The sequence below is a fragment of the Schistocerca serialis genome, chromosome 5, assembly GCF_023864345.2.
Source record: "Schistocerca serialis cubense isolate TAMUIC-IGC-003099 chromosome 5, iqSchSeri2.2, whole genome shotgun sequence".
NCBI classification, from domain to species: Eukaryota; Metazoa; Arthropoda; class Insecta; order Orthoptera; family Acrididae; genus Schistocerca; species Schistocerca serialis.
This window is the reverse complement of record NC_064642.1, coordinates 512424388-512441934: the sequence shown is the minus strand read 5'-3', so window position 1 is coordinate 512441934 and position 17547 is coordinate 512424388. Positions and strand designations below refer to the sequence as shown.

The 17547-nt window shown below is 43.2% G+C and overlaps 2 protein-coding genes across 2 annotated transcripts in view; one reads left to right on the top strand and one right to left on the bottom strand.

Annotated features, from left to right (window-relative positions):
• Nucleotides 1-333, bottom strand: part of LOC126482044 (trypsin-1-like) — an 88832-nt gene extending 88499 nt beyond the window's left edge. Inside the window, exon 1 of the mRNA XM_050106018.1 lies at nt 247-333. Coding sequence (XP_049961975.1) covers nt 247-333 — 87 coding nt within the window. The remainder of the gene's footprint in view (nt 1-246) is intronic.
• Nucleotides 334-468: 135 nt separating this feature from the next.
• Nucleotides 469-17547, top strand: part of LOC126482043 (trypsin-1-like) — a 43071-nt gene continuing 25992 nt past the window's right edge. The window contains exons 1-4 of the mRNA XM_050106017.1: nt 469-556; nt 3644-3717; nt 4982-5070; nt 13540-13678. Of these exons, the coding sequence (XP_049961974.1) occupies nt 469-556; nt 3644-3717; nt 4982-5070; nt 13540-13678 (390 nt within the window). The remainder of the gene's footprint in view (nt 557-3643; nt 3718-4981; nt 5071-13539; nt 13679-17547) is intronic.

The following is a 17547-nucleotide window of genomic DNA, read 5'->3' as shown; positions in this document are numbered from 1 at the left end:
TCTGTGGAAGACGTTATCGTGGCTTTCCGCCCCTGTGGCGCGTACATGGTCACACTGCCAAACGCCGGGCGCAATTCCAAACGTACCTCTTTCTTAACAGTGTACAACATATCACCATCGATCTCCGTTGCCACTTGCCATCTTACGGTACGGTCTTGGAATTCAGGACCGACGAGGCCTCGAAGAATCTGCACGACAACAAGAATGACGACAATGCGACGCCGGCTCGGCTGTGCCTGTACCTACTCTGCTGGCTCGCCCAGGTGCACCTGAAACAATGGACTCCACCGTTATGACTGTCACCGAGACGTCCTTCGCTTCCACGGACGACATGTGGAACATGTTAACGCCACAACGACAGCGCCCTTGATGGCGTGGAGTGACGACATCGACGACTGATCGAACCACATGCTGGAGACAGAATTGTCCCAGACATATTCCTAGTTAAGCCGATGATAACACCATCAGATGGTGTACGACACGGCTCGGCCCTGGCTCGTTCCTCTTCAACTTCCTTTGATGGAGTTCCCCTCAATGGCGGGCCTCGACTTCAAACGTACCGAATAGCAACGACCAAAACTAGCAACATTAGCTCACGCCGGCCGCTGGTGGCCTAGCGGTTCTAGGCGCTTCAGTCTGGAACTGCGCGAGCGCTACGGTCGCAGGTTCGAATCCTGCCTCGGGCATGGATGTTTGTGATGTCCTTACGTTAGTTAGGTTTAAGTAGTTCTAAGTTCTAGGGGACTGATGACCTGAGATGTTAAGTCTCATAGCGCTCAGAGCCATTTGAACCACTAGCTCACAAGCGAAAATTCAACTGCTGCGCGAAATGATGTGGGCATCAGACGTCGACATCGAACTACTACAGGAAGCACACTTGGCCATACTTCTGGAAGTCGTCAGATACAGCACTTATCTCTCTCCTGGTGACCACCAGGGATATGGCGTATTGATCTAAGCACACGAGGGCATTACGGTAGTTGATATCACATACTTTCCGTTCGCCAGAGGTATGTCAATGGTCGTCATGGGGACGCGCATTGCCAACATTTGCGCTCCGTCCGGCTCCACCCCGAGGAGCTATAGAGCACACTTCTGTTCAGAAGAAATCGCTCCCTTATATCTAGGGCACTGCGACCATTAATTGCTTGGGGAAAATTTCAGCTGTGTCCTGCACCCTAGGGATCAAATGCCTCTACGACACCTGTCAAGAACTGCGCCTTGTCGTCGATGATCTGTTGGGAAGTTCGGCACGGTGATGCACCTGGACATTGGTTCCAGACGGGTCACTCCGCGAGCCACCTTGACAGAATTTAGGTATCTCGGAACTCACACCCGCATTCCAAGGTGCAGAACTCTGGTCATTGGCCATTTCGGGCCACTGCTCCTGCATCCGCAATATTCTTCTCCTGCCAGAATTGGTCTGGAAGCCGAACACCTCCCACCCCTATGATCCCAACTGTCTCCAACGCGTTACTGAGACACAGGCCACTTGTGAACGTCGCTTACCTAAGTACTGCACAACCTTGACTTAGTGGCTGGAAAGATCCAAACCTGTCATTCGACGTACCTTGATTCAGTATGGCAAGGAAGTAGCTGCGTGGCGCCAGCACACTACCGACTATTTGTAAGCTGTTTTCCGCGACCTGGACGCCCAGCCACCCACCTATGAAACCAAGTGGTAACGTTGCAGGATTAAGGCACACGTCGTAACGCTGACACGTCGTAGACTGCAGGGGACGGTGGCGGGAATCCGACGTCAAGATTCGGCGAAACAGGAATACTTCAACATACATCATATCGCCTCCGATAGGAAACACTGACGACAACGACTCATGACAGAGATCTACACCTGTCGCGCCCGAAAAATCACTTGGCAGGCCGAAATTGTCAGTGCCTTTGTAGACCACTACCGCACCATATACCAGTAGGAGACCACCAACACCCATGCTGAGGAGTTTGTGTTACCACACGTCAGTGGGCCGGCAGCTGTGACCGAGCAGTTGTAGGCGCTTCAGTCTGTGCGATGTTTCTACGGTCGCAGGTTCGAATCCTGCCTCTGGCATGGCTGTGCGTGATGTCCTTAGGTTAGTTAGGTTTAAGTAGTTCTAAGTTCTAGGGGACTGACGACCTCAGATTTTTGTTTGTTTTTGGAACCCTAGTTAGAGATGACTGCCTCACGGAAGTGTTGATTGTCCTTACACAACCTACTGATATGTGCTTTGCAAACCCTCCAGCTGCAGCTGAAAGTTCTACTTTTGAGTAGAGTTGAGATATAGATTGAGTTTTCCCTACTGTGGGTTAGCCGTACCCAATGGAAACAACATTGATAAGCCTGTCGCCTCTTTACCATGCAGTCCTTTCTTTCACATGCATTTTATGAGTGCATTGGTTGGCAGTGCACTGCAAGTGTCTTACCTACATCCGCTCTCGATGTGCTTAACGGTTGCTGAGTATAGACCACGGTTGAACAATCCCGAACCGCTCTTTCTTTTCAGGTCACTAAGACACACTATCACCTAGCGCATTTTTCAAATGGTTCAAATGGCTCTGAGCACTATGGGACTCAACTGCTGTGGTCATAAGTCCCCTAGAACTCAGAACTACTTAAACCTAACTAACCTAAGGACATCACACACATCCATGCCCGAGGCAGGATTCGAACCTGCGACCGTAGCGGCCGTGCGGTTCCAGACTGCAGCGCTTTTAACCTCTCGGCCACTTCGGCCGGCGCATTTTTCAGTACCAACAATGGGTCACATTAGTAGCTACACATTTATTATAAGAAAAAGTTTACAACGAATACATCTGACCTCTTACAACAAGCTCGTAAACTAACACTTATTACTGACAGACTGTAAAGCGGTGCATAATATGAAAAAAGTACAGCTGATTAGTTTTATTCATAGAATCTCGCATATACACTGCTTCAAAAAATTACAGCACTATAGAATAAAAGCATTGATTATAGTTGTAGTTCCAATAATGCAATCTGGTGACAAACGTTGTGGGGAAAAGTGTAGCCAGCTCGTAGCCATCTCTTCTTTTGCTTACAAAACAGGCAACAGAACGGGCACATGGCGCTCGGAAATGAATTACGATTTGCTGGAGTTTGGTATCTGCTAATCGGCTCACTCAAAAATCAGTCGCAGAGATGTTTGAAACGAAAAAGGAAGTCCTCTTTGTGAGGAAGACCTAGGGATTTAGTTTTCTCAAACGTGGTGGCCCTGGTTCACGTAAAATGACATGACTAAACGCAACAAGAACTTCTAACGTAAGGAAATTCAGGCAGCACTTACTGCAAGTGAGGTCTCTTTCGTCATACGGTCTTTCAGATAGTATTTTATAATATTTGATTATCCATGGAACATAACATACTTAAGTGTAACTATTACGAAATAGCCGGCCGTAGTGGCCGTGCGGTTCTAGGCGCTACAGTCTGGAACCGAGTGACCGCTACGGTCGCAGGTTCGAATCCTGCCTCGGGAATGGATGTGTGTGATGTCCTTAGGTTAGTTACGTTTAATTAGTTCTAAGTTATAGGCGACTGATGACCTCAGAAGTTAAGTCGCATAGTGCTCAGAGCCATTTTTTATTGCGAAATATGTAGGACCATCAATAAATGTTTCTTTTTATTTTGCAGCTGCACCTCCAGGGCAGGGTGACTCAAGAGTTGTGAACGGCACAGAAGCGGGAGATAACGAGTTTCCTTTCATGGTAAAATATCAGCGTTAATTGGCCATTTACTGTCTCCATTAGCACATTCAGGTACAAATCCCAGGCAGACGTGCTTCATGAAGCTAATGAGAAATCATGCATTCTGGATAAATCAAACGTGAAACTTAATGATAGATTAATATTGTGTCCATGGTAGGGACTCAAACCTGGGACCTTTGCTATGGTCCCAGGTTGGAATACCTGTCCGATAAACAGTTTTAATCTGCCAAGAAATCTCAAATCAGTGCTCACTCCAGTACAAAAAATTTTCTGCAAATAATTTAAACCTGATTGGCTGTCTACTTGACATTCATGATGAGACTCACAGCGCAAAGTCAGAATACTAGTCAGTCAACAGACAGATAGGCTATCAACCTCTCAACCTCGCAAACGAACATGCTGTAGAAGATACCGCAGTTACATTGCCGAGGAATTGGTACGAATATAAGGAAGACATGACTGTTAGTGCAATAATGATACACACCTCAACGTTGTTCCAAGAGAGCAACATGCTATAATGAATCATTACTGTGATCCTTCAAACTATATTTTATTTGAAACTTCATGGCAAATTAAAACAGTGTGCCGGACCGAGACTCAAACTCTGGACCTTTGCCTTTGGCGGGCAAGTGCTCTACCAACTGAGCTACCCAAGCACGACTCACGGCCCGTCCTCACAGCTATACTTCTGCCAGTACCTCGTCTCCTACCAAACTTTACAGAAGCTCTCCTGCGAACCTTCAGAACCAGTACTCCTGAAAGAAAGGATGCTGCGGACACATGGCTTAGTCACAGCCTGGGGGATGTTTCCAGAATATGTTATCTTTCTATGTATAGCTAATGAACTATTCACTCTTTAAAACAATGTTCTGTTGATCACACATGATGACATGATGGCCCTGTTCTCACTACAATTTTAAAAAGTGAGTCCCTAATATCCGAACTTTTTTTGATACCACTGAAGTCTAGTATCATTAGACAATAAATTAAAAATGACTCTCCACTACACCACACTCCTACCGATTCAGTTACTTCCTGAGTCCAGTAACCATGGATTGTAAAGTAACATTCGCTATGATAGGCCACACAGATAAGCGTACATGTATGGTATTTCAGAAAACGATAAATAACTGTATGTACCTAGAGCATAACTAAGAAATCTGCGGAGTAACAAAATCTGGTGATGTGGTTGTAGCGTGTGGCATCTAATCAGCGAATGAAACACAGATAAATTGAAAACGTAGATCTGTTTTATTTGTTCCAGGCTCAATATGTCCGTTACGGTGTACCAGAATGCAGCGCTACAATCATCAACGAATACTGGGTGATGACTGCTGGTCACTGTGTGGATGGGTAAGGAAAACTAGAATACATCACCATGACGACAAAAATAAACACGTCTGACTATATTTCTTTAGCTATCTATAGATGAGATTGCTGTATTTCAGTGTCCTAAAAGCCAGAAACTAAGTTGTAGTACTGTCTGCAGATTTTAAGTCCAACTGGGAAATTATGGTGTTACGAATAAATTTCAGTGTTTTTATGCCTATAACTTCACATTCAATGGGACTCTGAATGACTATTACCTTTCAATGACGTGAAATCACTTACAACACGAAGAAAAATTGAAGTCTAACGCGCCATGTTTGACAGAATTTAGTACGAGGTCACTCAGGAGAACACCCAAAAAGTCTATGAATCAAAGACAAGCCGAATAATTGCTTGCGAAGGGCCATGGTCCACTTTCCAAATTTGTGAAGCTCGTCCTCTTGAATAAATCATCGACTTTTCCTGTAAGTGAAAATTTCGTTTGTTCGTCTGTACATATACATCACATCTACCAATATCCGACCAATTCAGATAACTCCTTCGTGGTGCGTTGTTCTTCATTTTTGTCTTAGATCGCTACAGTATACTACGAACGTACAGAAGGCAACTGAAAGAAGCAGGCAACGAAACGAACAAAAATGACACTTTTCTTCACAGAAAATAGTTACATTTTAGTACCGCGATTTACGATGGTCCCCTGGACAATAAAAAAGGTTATCCAGATTCGTTAATAGAATGTGTGATCACCACGCAGCGGATGGTATGCAACGTGCTCCCATTTTGCTACCAGGTTGTTAAGGGTGTCCCATTCCTCCACCAAGGTACTTGACAACGGAAGGATGTTCGTTGGTGCATGTGGATGTGCTGTGATAGTCGCCACTAACATATTCCACACGTGGACAGTATGATTTAAGACAGTGGAAGGGGAGGGCCAGTCCATCAGCCGAAAATCCGCTCGTTCGAAGAGAGCTCTTCCACCAGCGCAGTTCCAAGTTGCCACGTAGTGCCTTCACATCGATAACTTTTAAGTGAGTCAGAACAGCAGCAGAGCACCACTTAGCTGAATGGGTGTCGAAGTCTCTACAAGTACATTTTTAACGTGCTCAACAAAGGTGCGAGCTGTTGTTGATAATTCTTCGGGGTTATATGGCCGTGGTCCATGGAATTCTTCTATTCCTAATGTTTCGTCCAATACTACGTTGGACATCTTCAGAGGTATGGCTGGTCCTGCTGAATCCTGCCTCGCACCACGTTTAGAAGGTTCTGAATCGCCCCTAGTGGTCCTGTTCTGTATACTCGAGCAAAAATTGTGGTCGCGCTACATTGAAAAATGGTCAGATCACGTTCAATGGGGTTGCAGACCGACGGTCTCCTTAGAGTAGGACTGAATCACCATAGGGTGTCATCAGTTTCGAACCATGGCAAGAACGTCGTCCCATTGCTCATCACACTGACCTGTTGTTTTCGGCAGCGAAATGTGTCGAAATCAGCGCCCAGAGGTCAAGGGTGGCTTCATGGAGTTCCTGAGGGCTCTTGGTATCGATTCTCAGCGAGCGGCCGTTTGACAAACGTTTTCCTCGACCACCCGTAAGAAACAGCGTGATATCAACGCTGTATGTCGTGGCTCTGACCTCCACCGCAGAAGCGTTAAAAGAAGGGGGTGAAATGTAGGTAAGAGAAGGTGTGACAACTTTCCTATCACGTGACACGTCCACGATAGCGATGAGCAGCAATACAGTGAAATTTGGTGTCTATGAGAAACAATTAACCCACCTTACACCCCACATGAGCATCTGAGGTGTGAACACTTTTTCGCATGCGTTGACACCTTGCTGTTTGAGGCGTCGCTGAGTCAGAGGATGAGGTCACAGGGCGCCAAGCTTTTTCACTGTTACAAAGGAAGATTTTAGTTAAATCTGAAACAAATTCCAAAGGTAAGCGTCACAATGGAAGTTAGGTATGGGGTTTCGAAGAAGTGGTAGACATTCTGGACTCATATGCAATTTCGTCATGTTTTTCGTCGATCCTCTCTCAAGACGTCATTCACGATAACCTGAAAGATTTAGTCTGTTGCAGCTGATGGCCTTCTACTTCTTGGATTGTCCTCAGTGCTTGTCCAACCTTCATGGAAATGAGTAGACCGCCGTGACACTGTGCTTTTACCGTACACGTCTCTCAAAGCGTTGTAAATTTCCGCTGGGTTCTTTCCACGTAGGGAATCGATTTTGCTATAGGGACACTGGTCACTAAGTGTAATCCGGCATGACTCGGTTTCAGCTTCCATTTTAAAAACGGAATTCTCACGAAACAGCCACGTGAACCAGCAAATACGTATACGACCATCAAGCCTAAAGTGGCCCTCAGAACTGACTAGCAACAGTTTGCATGGACTGAATCTGTTGTTACATGCAACGAGCCTTCCGTTTTAAGTTCCATTGTGATCTTCCAAGTGATAACAGCCGTAGTTGGTTTCATAAGTTTGAGGACACCGGCTGTCTTTGCAAAAGGTGTTGAAAGAGTGAGAGACTCTTTCACGCTCAGCCTCAAGAAATTAGTTCGGAAGGCTAGTCGTGAATTAGTAATTGCAGTGACGTCTGCTTTCAGGCTTGTATGGAGACCCTTACAACTACACTCTTACCGTTTGCAGTTGTTACAATCTCTAAAAGCTTACAGACTACGGTTTACGTGCCACACTTTACAAAAGAATGTTTCTGCATGGCGATGACGATTTTCTGTATCGTGACGTCTTCACTGATGAATCGACATTTCACCTAAGTGGAGTCCGCCCTGGTAGCTGAGTGGTCAGCGTGACAGCCTGTCAATCCTAAGGGCCCGGGTTCGATTCCCGGCTGGGTCGGAAATTTTCTTCGCTCAGGGACTGGGTGTTGTGTTGTCCTAATCATCATCATTTCATCCCCATCGACGCGCAGGTCGCCGAAGTGGCGTCAAATCGAAAGACCTGCACCAGGCGAACGGTCTACCCGACGGGAGGCCCTAGCCACACGACATTTCCATTATACCTAAGTGGAATTGTGAACACACATAACGTGCGCATCTGGTATAGGCAAACCCCTTCGAGAAAGTACTGTCGGAACGAGACCGAATGTTTTTTACAAACAATCCTGTCGGAGGAACACCCACAACTGAGCATTATACCAGAGGTTTAAAATACCACTACAGTTGTAAGGTTCCTTCATTTAACACACGACGGGTTTCGGCTTCTTATACGCCCATCTTCAGGTGTCGCAACTGGGAGCTGTGACCCCGAGCGCCGTGGTGGACGTATACAAGACGCGGTGTGCTACCAACGATCGCAGAGCAAGGTGTTAGGACACCTCAAGATAGGCGTATAAGAGCTTGAAACCGATCGTGCGTTAAATGAAAGAACCTTACAACTGTATTTTCAACCCGAGGTGAATGTTTTTGTGCCATATCTCGGAGGATAGTCTGTGAGCCTTTCTTTTTCACTGAAGAAAATGTAACTACTGTTTCTTATCTTGGTGCGCTAGAACTACAACCCTTTCCTCAATTGGAAGAAGCTCAACCTCAGAACTTTATTTGGCAGCAAGATGGTGCGCCACATCACATGGACACAACTCAGTACGCGATTGGTTAAACCAAGTTGTAACCGATCGCGGGAATGGCCTCGATGGCCAGATGATAGAGCTTGTTTCGCATGCCCTTCATCCGATCAGACTTCATTCGATCTTTACCTTTGGGGGTTTGTAAGGGACCATGTGTATGTGCCTCCGCTACCAGCTGATCTACCAGCCTTAAGAAACAGGACTGAAGCAGTTGTTGCAACATTTACTCCAGGCACACTGATCAAGATTTGGGAAAGACTCGCCTGTCTACTCGTTGTGTGCCGCTTGACGAATGCTACTTCCCACTGAACACATGAAGAAAAGACCTGTTTGAGCTGCTCTTTAATGTACTGTATGGTGAATGTAATAAATCCTACAAAGCTTTAAACCACGATATTCATTTTGAAACACCGGGCACATATGAGACATAACATTTATATAAACTTAAGATACGCAAATACTATTAAATATATTCTAGCAGCAGTGTTGTGTAACTAAATATACAGCGTAATTCAAAATCAAGCGAGCTCTTACTTAAATCAAATTGTGGCAGAGATTTTTCCTAGGTTCACCCATCCAATCTTCAGCATCCTCCTGTAGCACCGTGTTTCAAAATTTTCTATTTTCTTCTTTGCTGACCAGAGTCCACACTTTTAAAGAAAGATTAATTTTTTAAAAATTTTCATTGAATGTAAAAAAAAAATATCTTTTTCAGAGATGCTTTTCTTTTGTTGAAACTTTATTTTTTGTACCCTACCTACTTCGGCCATCAAGAATTATTTTGCTAACGGAATAACAAAATTCATCTGGCCCTTTTAGTACCTCGTTTCATATTTTATTCCCTCAGCATCACATGTCTTAATTCCACTACACAAAATTACTGCTGTTTTACTTCGTCTGAAAATCTTATACCCTCTATTCATGACACAATAAAATACTTTCAGCTGATCTTCCAAGTACTTTGCAGTGTCTGAGAGAGTTGCAATATCATCGGGAAACGTCAATGTTTCAATTTCTTATTTCTTTAATGTTCATTCTCAATTAATCCTTAGTTTCCTTCACAGTTTGCTTAAAGTATGGACTGAGGTAGAAAGTCAATTTGGTTTTTCCTGAGAACAATATCCTCCTTGATAGTTCTCGCCCAGAAATCTGAATGGGGGACTATTTTATCTCAAGAATATTTTATCCGAGAGAATGGTATCACATTTAAGCCACACAGGTATACTGCTCATCTTGAATTCAGACATTCACAGTAACAACGTAGCAACGCCATATTGTATAATATTAGTAATATATATCCTTATATTAATAATACATATCCTAACTGTTGCTCCTGTACCTAGTGAAAAGGCTGCCATCTGTCTTCTGATATTATACACTAAGTTATAAAAAGCATCCGGACACCTGGCTGAAAATGACTTACAAGTTCGTGGCGCCCTCCAGCGGCTTCCACTCTCGCAGGCATACGTTCAATCAGGTACTGGAACGTTTCTTGGGAAGTGGCAGTCCATTCTTCACGGAGTGCTGCAGTGAAAAGAGGTATCGATGTCGGTCGGTGAGGCCTGGCACGAAGTCGGCGTTCCAAAACATCCCAATGGTGTTCTATAGGATTCAGGTCAGGGCTCTCTGTAGGCCAGGGATGTTATTCTCGTGTAACCACTCTGCCACAGGCCGTGCGTTATGAACAGATGCTCGATCGTGTTGAAAGACGCATTCGCCATTCCCGAACAGCTTTGCAACAGTGGGAAGCAAGAAAGTGCTTAAAACATCAATGTAGGCCTGTACTGTGATAGTACAACGCAAAACAGCAAGGCGAGCGAGCCACTTCCATGCAAAACACTAGCACACCATAACACCGAATTTTACTGTTGGCACTACACACGCTAGCAGTTGAAGTTCATCGCGCATTCGCCATACCCACACCCTGCCACCGGATCGCCACCTTGTATACTGTGATTGGTCACTCCACACAACAGTTTTCCACTGTTCAATCGTCCAATGTGGCCGATCGGTTCTAGGCGCTTCAGTCTGGAATCGCGCGACCGCTACGGTCCCAGGTTCGAATCCTGGTTCAAAAGGCTCTGAGCACTATGCGACTTAACTTCTGAGGTCATCACTCGCCTAGAACTTAGAACTAATTAAACCTAACTAACCTAAGGACATCACACACATCCATGCCCGAGGCAGGATTCCAACCTGCGACCGTAGCGGTCGCCCGGCTCCAGACTGTAGCGCCTAGAACCGCACGACCACTCCGTCCGGCTCGAATCCTGCCTCGGGCATAGATGTGTGTGTTGTCCTTAGGTTAGTTAGGTTTAAGTAGTTCTAAGTTCTAGGGGACTGATGACCTCAGATGTTGAGTCCCATAGTGCTCAGAGCCAATCGTCCAATGTTTACGTTCCTACACCAAACGAGGCGTCGTTTAGTATCTACAGGCATGATGTGTGGCTTATGATCCTCATGCAGTTTGGAATTTCTGTATGATGGTATGTATAGATGTCTGCCTACTACACATTACGACCCTCTTCAACTGTCGGCGGTCTCTGTCAGTCAACAGGCGAGGTCGGCCTGTAAGCTTTTGTACTGTACGTGTCCCTTCACTTTTGGTTTAAATGGCTCTCAGCACTATGGGACCTAATATCTAAGGTCCTCAGTCTCCTACAGTCCCCTAGAACTTAGAACTACTTAAACCTAACTAATCTAAGGACATCACACACATCCATGCCCGTGGGTAGGATTCGAACCTGCGACCGTAGTGGTAGCACGGTTCCAGGCTGTAGCGCCTAGAACCGCTCGGCCACACCGGCGGGCCGTTCTCTTTTCCGGAAACAGTGGACCTAGGGATGTTAAAGAGCGTGGAAATTTCACGTACACCCAGTCACCTGACCACGTTAGAAAGTCCCTGAGTTCCGCGCAGCGTTCCGTTCTGCTCTCTCACCACGTCTAATGACTACTGAGGTCGCTGATATTCAGTACCTGGCAGTAGGTGGCAGCACAATCCATCTAATATGAAAAACGTATTTTTTGGGGGTGACCGGATACTTTTGATCACATAGTGTGTGTTATTTCTGTCACCTACGGTCTTGCCATCTATACCGTTGAGGCACACAATTTAACCCACCATGTACGACCCTTGGTTTTTGGTGTGTGCGTGGCGGAAGGGAGATGGGCGAGGGGGGAAGGATTTCACTCATTTCAAATGCACACACTTGACCGTAGGAAGCACGAGTGCGGCCCCAATGGCACTGTGACCTGCTTGCTTCACACGTCTGCACCACAGTGAGCCTTTGGATGTGAGTGTTCCATATTAGATGGTAGACACAGATGGCGCTCTGGCAGCTATGCCGCTACGATGAAACCTTTATCAACACACCTACTACTCCCATGTGCCACATGGCGTCATCGAATCAATATCGACGTCGTCTTTCCCGGTGCACTAATTTTTTCTGGTAGTATATTTACGAACTTTGATTTTCGTGTAACTCTAAGCTCAGTCTTCTTTTATACAAGCTTTTTTTCTTTTTTCCAATAATGATTGCCGCTTCACTCCGTTCAAAGTCTTTTATAAGGTAATGATGTTCTTGTTCTTTTCAGTCACTCTTTCTAATATAATTCGTACTGCTATTACAGCTTCTCTTGTTCTTCGCTTCAGTTTTGGAGAATCTGCCTATTTTTAAGCTGAGTTTTTGATGCGTGTGGTGTAAATGTCAGGATTATGTAATTTGAATTTTCATTGGCATTTCCTTTCGAAAGCGTGGTAACGTTTTTTATTGTTGAAAATTCCCCTAATAGAGTTTCATCCCTTTGCTTACTTCATACTGCTTCCCTTTGTTAATCTCCAGCATATTTTATTAAGTGAGAGGGAATACTGTCTGTCCTTGTCATTTGCTTGTTGTTCAACTTCCTCTAAGCAGTTTCGATTTCTGGTGTGTCAGTTTGTAAGGGGTGCACAGCCCTTTACGTAAAGGTAAATGTAAGTTTGCCTCACACAGTTAGAGGTATGTTTCGGCATCGATAGTCGAGCGCCGCCAGCGCCAGTGAGATACAGCAATTGTTAGTAAGTGAAGTGCAGGCAGTATGCAGGGAAGTGTCGCTAAGAGAGCTCTAAGCGAGCAGGACGTGGTGTAATGGATGAAGGCCGCCCGAAATGCGTATTGTCGACTGAGCGAGTTGACCCTCAGCAATTTACCGATCGTGACAAAAGAGTTTATTTGGAAGTGTTTTATTACCTATACTGTACCGCGCCGACAACCTATTGCACTGCAACTGTGATGTGTTCGTGCTAATTAATGCTATAAGGTGTGAATGTGCCAAAGAGTGACCTTGTGATGAGTGTCAGCACCATTAAATTGCCTCAAATTTGTGTAAAATCAGGAATGTAGCAGTTAATTACAGCTGTACGCTGTAGTGATTATTGTTACGGCACAACCTTATTGATTGTGTCAATACAATATTCAGCGGCTGAAACACTGATACAAAACAGGTCCCACAACAGTATTAGCCGATCAGCCCCTTATCCTTAGGACACTGACAATATAACTCATTCATTAGGCCCCTACTTGGTGATTACTAATATCCAAGCCAGTCGGTAGTGTTTCAAATTGGTGTTTTTGAGCATTAGTTATCACACTTTGTATCTGCTTTTGTTAGGTCTTGTTCTGTGTCAATGCTTATTTTGTCTCGTTGAGTTACGTTTTTACGACAGTTATTAATTATTTAGCGTTCGATTTCTGTGTATCTGTCAAAGTGGCATTTTACAAATTAATCTTTCTTCATGGAAGACTAATATTGATACTAAGTGGCAAAGTACAATAGCACTGAAGAAGTAGAGCACATGTTCTTACACAGAATTTCATGGATTTGTAAAGTATTGTAGTTTCCGTGAGACGACGTGGCATTTCTATTTCAGAAAGGAGATCCGCGTGTCCGATGTTCGAGCCGGTACCAACAGTGTGAGAAATGACACTGGAGTACTCATCCACGTCAGCGAATTCGTCTTCCGCGATAATTACCATTACGACTACATAAACGACGTAGCTCTGATTAAGGTAAATGCGAGACTCCTGTATGCATATTAAGTGATACTGTATATATATGAGAGAGCATCAGTAGGCGGTAGAAGTTATTGGTTCAGCGTTGCATGATTTCTCAGAGGATAAGACGAATAGATATGGTCCTTGATAGTACATATTACTTTAATAGAGATTATTTGCTTGAAAGGAGATGAAATAAATGCTAATATTTGAGTTCTCTTTTAAACTTTGTGTAGTCTTGCCCTCCTTCCATTATTACTTCGCAGATATAGTGTCAATAGAGACACATTAGCACTGACTGTCTCAGTACTAGCTTTAAAAATTAATGTCATGCTCCTGCGGCTGTATTTGGGTGTAACAGGAACGGAGGGTCATGTGTTTTTCACACGCTAACGCCATCAGTAATTCATAACTTTTAATGACCACTTAGGAAATATAAAGCTAATTTTTTTCCAGTTACATGTGTTGTGACCACATGAAACTACTTTCATGTTGTCACAACTGTGGGTTCTTTGATTGCTCTGAGAGATGGCTCATCAAACTAGAACTTATTGGATATTTGCTCACTTTGTAGATGTACTTCACTTTCATTCACGTTTTTGCCACAGGAGTACTGGATAATTTACAACTGTAATGAACCAGCGAAGCATCAGTTGATGCTCTAATTAACAGACTGTTCTCTTGTAGTACAATGTTCAACCTTATGGTGTACATTTTATCAGAAACTTCAACTAACTGTTGGTCTTAGACGATGATGTTGACTGGAAAGGTCTCGAAATGGGTTGAGTTCATGCATGCTCAACACTATACTGATCTCAGTGTCAGGGCGCTACTGTTGCGGATAGGGGAGGCGTGGTCTTCACGAGCCCATGCCATATACCTTTGCGGACTGCAGCGAGTCGTCACTAGTGTTTGTGGTATCGATTCACGTTGCCAACTTTTGTGTGGCGACATGATCCCTGTTCTATACCACAACATGTGTGTAGTCCTTGTGAACATCGAAGTTTAACGTCACAGCGCTGCAGCTCACAGCTTGAAAAGCCAAAACAATATGCATCAGTCTAATGATGGCAAGGAGACGGGCTGCGCCATTTAATTTTATCCCGTCTCGCCTAGTGGCATGCTGCGGTACTGCACCACAGGGTTTTCAGCTTGTACATGTACTTCAGATATGTATATGCAAGCATACAAAAACAATTCCAAAATTAATTTTGTCAAGATAGTAAGTAAAACCTTATGCCCATTTCTTATAATGTTAATAAATACGTTAGTAATCGACAAAATTCTAGCCTACGTTACCTGGGGAAACTTTGCAGCTGAACATAATACCAGGTGGAGAAAGAGGTGTTTCATAGCACACAGTTAATCGAAAAGTGTTGGACATAGGACACTGCAGTACATAGTTTTATGGCGTGAGATCATTGAGCCACTGATATCACAAGTTAAAGGACCTGTATGAACTGTGAAAAACTGAAACGAGTTCACTTACGTCATATTTGTATTTACCCCAAGATAGCAGTCGCGAAATAATGATGTTAACATTGTTAAGATGGTTTTCATTCACTTGGCCCTCAATGCTCTCTATGGCGCTATTAACGCATACCAACAGATGCGCACCTTTTGTGTGCACGCACGTACACAATGGAAAGAAGCACATGTATCGAGGTTTGCTAGACACACATAACGAATGCATGTATATTACAGTATGCAGGTGTTGCGTTAGTGTTCTTGCAATGTCTATCAATGCTATATTTTCAGATGTAGCACAATAAGATAACATAATCGTCTGTCAACTTACATACTATACTCCACACAATATGACAACGAAATTATCCACTTTCATGTAAAACATTGATTCATAATCTAAGTTTGTTATTTTGAGGATTATCAAATTGCCTGTTCTCATATTTCTGTTGAGACTGGACTCAACTCATGCAATACGCCTCCACTCTTCTTTGGGCACTAGTCGACTTTCTTAACAATCAATTGACATCATGGACAGAAACACGCAACACCTCACAGCACAGCACATACGCTTCATAACAGTCTGTTCACGGCGGATGTCCTCAGGTCAAATAACGAACGATATTCCCATCAAGGGCTATCTGCTTTCACGCTTGTATTTTTTTAATATATGAGTACTAGCTACTTCGTTACAATTTCTATCAATCATTTGAACGATTTTCTAAGGGAAATGATTTGGATCCAGTCAATTGACAGTATATGTCTGTCCGATTAGTTTCGATATTGATGAACGCATATACTTTTCAGTTCTTCCCATGTGACTACCCTTATATATTAATTGTTTTTTTCTGGCTGGTTATTGTTGAACAAAAATTTTTCAGTGGAACAAAAGGAGCCGTCAACGTGAAATGATTTTAGATTAGATTTAAAACTTGCTTTGCTACCTATCATACATTTTATGTTTTTGGGAAACAGAACAAAAATTTTTTGCTGCTGCATGCTGACCTCCTTTCTGAGCCATTGAGACCTTCAACAATGGGTAATAAAGGTTATTTTTCCCTCTAGTGTCGTAGGTATGCACATCACTGTTCTTCTCAAATTGTGATGGATTACTTATGGCGAATTTCATTAGCGAATATAATGATTGTGACAGCGCAGTTGAAGTGTCTAGTTCCTTGAAGAGGTATCTACATGAAGTCCGTGGGTTAACACATATTATTCTTACTGCTCGCTTTTGTGCGATCAATACTTGTTTTGTAAGTGATGAATTACCTCAGAAATTTATTCTGTACTGCATTATTGGGTGGAAATATGTGTAATATGTCAGGAAGTTGATAAGTTTGATTTCAAGATTAGCAATTGTACTAAGAGTAAAGTAGCTGAAATTAACTTTTTGAGAAGCTCGGTAATATGCTTCTTCTAATTCACAAAAATGTGTACATCCGAAACTTTGGAGCTTCCTACCTTTTTCATTGACGTCAATTGTTTGTACTACTCTATTTGTTCTACAGAACTAAATGTAGCGTGTTTTTCTTCAAAATTAACGGAGAGCCCATTTTCAGAGAATCACTAAATAATTCTTCGGAAAATATCATTTACCATACCTTTTGTTGCTGTTTCTGTAATGGGATTTATTATAATAATAGTATGGTCTGCAAAAGGCACCAGGTTTTGCTTGTTGAATATTAAGTGGAAGGTGATTCACATATCTAAGGAATAGGAGGGACATAGTAACTGAATCGTGTGACACTCACTTTGTGATTTCTTCCCCAGTCTCTAAAATTTTCACCTTTACGACATTGTCTGAATTATTCAGCACAATTATTTGCATTCTCTTTGTTAATTATGGTTCAAACCAGCTATGTGTAAAGCCATCAAGTTCATAAAACTTGAGTTTTTATAAGAGAGTGTCCTGCTCTACAAAATGAAACGCCTTCGAAGGCTCACAAAAAATACCAACTCGCGATATACTATTATTTTAGGCTTGTATTGTTTGATGAGTGAATGTATAAATAGCACTTTAAGTCGAGCAACCTTTCGGGAATCGAAACTGTGCTATGCTAAGTAGATTGTTTCCACTGAAGTGTGCAAATACTCTTAAGAACATTACTTTTTCGAATATTTTGGAAAAAGAGGCCGGTATGGAGATTATATCATAATTTTTAAGTCTGTTTTAACACTTTATTATCAATTCCTTTAATAATCGTATATTTTAACCTCCATGGAGAAATGTCCTGTGGCAGTGATATATTGCATATATCATTAAGGACATTACTGATTAACTTGCAATAACTTTTCACAATTCTGTTTGAATTTCCATCATTCCAACATGAGCTTTCGTTTTTTAGAATTTTTATAATTACAGTAATTTCACTGAAGGATGTTGGTGGTATTTTTAGTTTTAAAATTGTCTGGACTGA